The following is a 4,727-nucleotide window of genomic DNA, read 5'->3' on the forward strand; positions in this document are numbered from 1 at the left end:
CCCAAGGGTACCCAAACTACAGGTGTGGTGAGAGAGTGTTATTCACATTGCGTTTTGGTTTTGTGTGTCCTGATCAAATCTCTGGCCACCAGGTACCATTTTAACAGATAAAAAATGTGGCCATAGGACGTGCACAACATGAGCTACACCTCCTTATACAAACACAGCCACATCAAGTGAGCAAAAAATGGCTTTGTTAGGTGAAATAAAACCAACACAGAATGACTTAAATGAAAAACAGCATTAAAATGACATTTACTATAGTATACACATAACCAGCATCTATAATGTTAACCCAAATGCAGATGAAATCCTGCTGCAGTCTATAAGTGGATTGTGACTTGTGGAACCATTCATTTTCCAATGAACTACCCAGACTTTTTAAAATTCAAGGCAGTACTTGCTTCCACAGTTATCTCTAATTAATACTGATTTCAAGGGGTACAGTATCTATGCAATTAGTTACTTAATGTTTTTTTTTTTTTTTTTTTTTTTGCTTAATTCAGATTAGTTTATAGAGACTTGTTTTGTTTTATCAATGTATGTTCCCATGAACACTCAATCCAAGGGGGTGAATACATTTTGTAGGCACTGCACCTCATAAAATAAATAACTGCATTACATCCAACTGGATCTATAACTCAAATATTTATTTTTATCACAATCACAGGAACTCAACTGATAAGGCATTTAAATACATACAAAGCATTCTGGCAACAGAACTTGAAAGTCAAACAACAGCAGTCTTATTAGGCATAATTAATCCCTGGAAAACACCCTTTGGGATGTGTTAACTTTGCAGACTTCCACTGTGGTCTGGTGTCTGATCAGTTTTCTTTTACTTAAAAACACTCCATGACAATCCTCCATCAGTGGTGCTGAGAACATGTGTATTTCCTCAACAAAGTCCTCAGTTCTCAGATTCTTCAGAGAGATTTTTTAATATTTGCTGCTCCTTGCGAGCACGCATTCGCTCTTTGAAGTCCTCTAACTCTTTCCTCTGAAAACAAATATTGCACAACCATTATTATTATCATATATTGCACTGTACAGAGGTACCTATAAGCAGACTTCTACTGTACCCTAAGAATGTGGGTTTTTTTTAAGTTAAGGAAACATGGATACAGACAAATGTTTCTAAATATAAAAATAATCTGCTGGGAAAAAAGACAATGAGGAATTACTAGTCCAATTTCTAAAAGTGACCATCCAACTCAGAAAAAGTATAGGCTGTCAGTATGATCAAAAATATTAAGAAATATTGAGAAATGCAGCATCACAATGAAGCACTCTGATTATATCCATGTAGTTTTACTGTACCGTCTGTTTCAGAATGATACGGTGAGGAAATAGTATTATGGCCAGAATGGCAATAAAAACAAAAAGAAAAAAAATGCTATCATTAAGTGATTATGGTGGTGATCTGTGGGTGTGCAATCACTACCACAAACACTGTGGTACTTGTGGACAGACTTTATGAACGCACGAGCTCTGTGTATTACACTTACTTGCAGTGCCTCGTTAGGGGGGAAGATCTCCCTCTGGAAACCAAATAAGATGCCATAAGAGTAGAGAGAAAAAAAATATCTGTTATTACAAGATGAACACTAAGCCTCACGCAGTGGACAGATCTATATGAACAATGATCAAAAATAAAAACAGAGGTACAGACCTTTCTTTTCACTACGTATTCTTCAAAGTACTCTGCTTGATTAGAGATCCAGAACATGGCCACGGGAAAGGATAGATACAACATCATCTGCTCAAAACAAAAACAGACTAGCCAGTGAGTTACAGTTGCACTGTTACATCATGACCACACTTAGCTTCATGACTAGCTACATTGAAACACGAAACCTAGACCGATTCGTACGATTTTAACCCTTAAGGCTAATACATTTTAAATGTCTACATATGTTATTTTAAAATCTTTGCTACTTACTCTAAACACCTCTATTTTAACACCCATTTTGATAACGACTCGGGACCTACGACGAGGAAATGTTATCTAAACTCCGACCCATCGCCAAAGACCTTCACACACTACTTCCGGGTTTCTAAAAAGCCCCAATCACTTGAGTGCCACGACGCAAGCGCAAGGGTAGTCAGAAGTAAATATTGTTAACAACGCTGAAAATGGGCAGACGTGGCATTTTGTTCCTATACGTTATTGCGTCTTGCATAACATACAATTCGGAAATTACAAAATCTGAAGTTTCATTTTGGACTTTACAAGGTATGAGGAACAGTGGTTGTCCACTGGGGGGAGCCGCAAACCACTGATTTTATCCAATGTCATTTTCTATGCATTTTGGTAAGATATGCAACAATTACCTGCAAAGCAGCTCAGTGGTTGTTATCTTATCCCTTTCCATTGATCATCAATGTAATGAAACACCAACAATCTTACATGACAGGGCAGGGAGGAGAAAATACAGGGACAGGGGGCGAGTGGTAGGTACACAGCCTCGTGTGCTTTAGGAAAATAAACAAGAACAGTGTCAGATGGAGTGGCGATCAGCTTTTAAAAGCAATGGGATCTAACAATGGACACTGATACTTTTGGTTACAGTTGTAGTAGCTGTAATTTGTTTGTTAACCTAAAGAGAGAAGAAAAACAGAAATTGATTTGACTGAAACGGAATAAAGTTTGGTGTGAAACTTTTGCAGTGACCAGTATTTAAAAAAAAACCCTTCTCATATATATTCTTTTATTGCTTTGTCCCTAAATATGCTGTCGTAATTGCTCAACGTTTTTGACCAGTTACCCCAATCCATTCTGCACACATAAAGTAAAGCCTCTCAGTTGCCGCTAAAGTTGCAGCCGGCGTGACGCGCTCTTTACGTCCTCAAGGAAAGACCTACGCGTGACGTCATCGACAACGAGAGGTGTTCAGGATCCTCGGAGAGAAAGGTCCCGCGCGCCCTGGCAACCTGATAAACCCAGGTAAACGCCGTTGTTTCAAACATTATTCTGCCAGTCATGTTGTCTCAGTAAACCGAATGAGTAGACAGCAAGAAACACGGTAACAGTGGCGTAAAGGCTTAAGAGAGAGCGCTGATGTCCGGCGCCCACTGAGACCGTTCACTTGCACGGCGGCCTGTTCTGGCTAGCTAGCTTGCTAGCTAAAGCTAGTTGGCACTTGTCTATCAAAAGACACAATAACCGCACCTACATTGTGTATCTGTCTGACATCCCTTGTCTGTCTCACCCACCGTTGGCCACATTTACGCTATAAGTAGCACAACAAATACTGCTACGACCACCGTCTCGGACATCTAATGCTAGTTTGCTCGTCGACTGTCTTGTGTTGTGGGAGACGGTGACGCCGTCACGGTGATGATGGCGCACACTCAGACTGAGGCTATTTTCTGAGAATGCAGTCAATGAAGCAGATAACAAAAATAGAAGTGTTAATTTTCCAAAACGTGGCTCCGTGATCTTGGAAACAAAATACCGTTACCTTCGGACGCTCTCAGCTCTGCTATGCATTGGACGGACGTCCATTACGAAACCCAGGCAATAATCTATGCCCTGTGGCCTAACGTTAGGATCTTGGCTCCTCGACGATGGTCGCTCGCCAGCAGTCATTACTTGGCAATTTATCGTTTTATTCAACACATCTGTTAATGATCCCTATCCCAGACAGATGTTTGGGTCTGTAGAGTCTATGTGACTAATATGGCTGGGTATTACAGACACAAAGCAGTGGCATCCAGCCGACTGGTATGTTCAAACAGATTACTCATGCAGAGGCCCGTTACATAGCATACTGTCCCTGCCGTGTTCCTTATAAGAGAAATCCTCAGTTTCACAAACGTGAAACGTGTATAGTTTTATTATAACGGTTTACTATTGCTATAGTAGGTGGAAGCCCAATATGTCGAAACATGTACAAATGACAGACACTAGCCTACCTGCAGTCACATGCCTGTTTGGATAGGCTTCTTTGCCAAATGATGTACAAAGACTGTAGCAATTTATAGCTCCTGTAGGTGTACATTTACTGATTACCTGTGCTTTCTTAAACCATATTGTATCAGTCTGTTACCCCCTACCTGTACATATTAGGAATAAATCATAGCCATGAGTCAGTTTTGTGATTAACTTGTCATTGGTAGGGTATAAAAAGTTTTACCACTGCCTACACTGTGTAAGTGTGTAAATAAAGAGGATGGATTGGGTCAAAGGGTATGCAGTTACCAGGTAAGGAGTAAATTAAATACGCTCTCTGGACAGAGCTACTACTCTCATCACTCAAATCAATTTTCCTTGTTGAAACTGAACCACTGCTCCATAAGTTGGTAAATAAAGATTGTGTCACAGTGCTTACATATACCAGGTAGACAGTAAATCAGACATCTTCACAGCCAAACTATTAATTACATACCTCAAAATAACACTATGATATACACTATGATGTAGATTTTTGGCTTTCTATTTGAAACTGATCATCCACCCAGAACAGTTCAAAGAGTTGAAAAACTGCTAGGCAGAAAAATGTGCATGTGTGCTGCATAATATACACATTTAGATCTGAATAAGGTCTGGCTGTGATTTTGGTCATTGTCCTGTGCTAAAGAACACGCTTTTCTTGTCCCTGTTGTTTTTTCTTATTTTTAAAATCCCTTTTTTCTGGTTCTGTTCTCTCAGGTTTAGTTGCCATGGTAACACCATCCTTGGCCTAGTTGTGAATGACCTCTGAATGAAAAGGAGTGTGTGGTCT

At 39.8% G+C, this 4,727-nt stretch overlaps 1 protein-coding gene across 1 annotated transcript; it reads right to left on the minus strand.

Annotated features, from left to right (window-relative positions):
• Positions 1 to 629: 629 nt before the first annotated feature.
• Positions 630 to 2,087, minus strand: LOC108902708 (protein PET100 homolog, mitochondrial). Its single transcript, XM_018704676.2, has 4 exons — positions 1,943 to 2,087; positions 1,673 to 1,759; positions 1,509 to 1,541; positions 630 to 1,000 (listed from the first exon to the last, which is right to left on the minus strand). Exons 1-4 carry the CDS (start codon positions 1,967 to 1,969, stop codon positions 911 to 913), a joined length of 237 nt encoding a protein of 78 aa, XP_018560192.1. The 5' UTR covers positions 1,970 to 2,087; the 3' UTR covers positions 630 to 910.
• Between the last annotated feature and the right edge of the window lie 2,640 nt (positions 2,088 to 4,727).

The sequence above is a fragment of the Lates calcarifer genome, linkage group LG11 (genome assembly GCF_001640805.2).
Source record: "Lates calcarifer isolate ASB-BC8 linkage group LG11, TLL_Latcal_v3, whole genome shotgun sequence".
NCBI lineage: Eukaryota > Metazoa > Chordata > Actinopteri > Centropomidae > Lates > Lates calcarifer.

Excerpts from the sequence above, each read along its gene's own strand:
- LOC108902708 (XM_018704676.2), bottom strand. The coding sequence starts at position 1,969 with ATGGGTGTTAAAATAGAGGTGTTTAGA. Across the intron at positions 1,760-1,942 it reads TTAAAATAGAGGTGTTTAGA|ATGATGTTGTATCTATCCTT; the intron begins GTAAGTAGCAAA and ends TGTTTTGAGCAG. Across the intron at positions 1,001-1,508 it reads CCCCTAACGAGGCACTGCAA|AGGAAAGAGTTAGAGGACTT; the intron begins GTAAGTGTAATA and ends ATTTGTTTTCAG.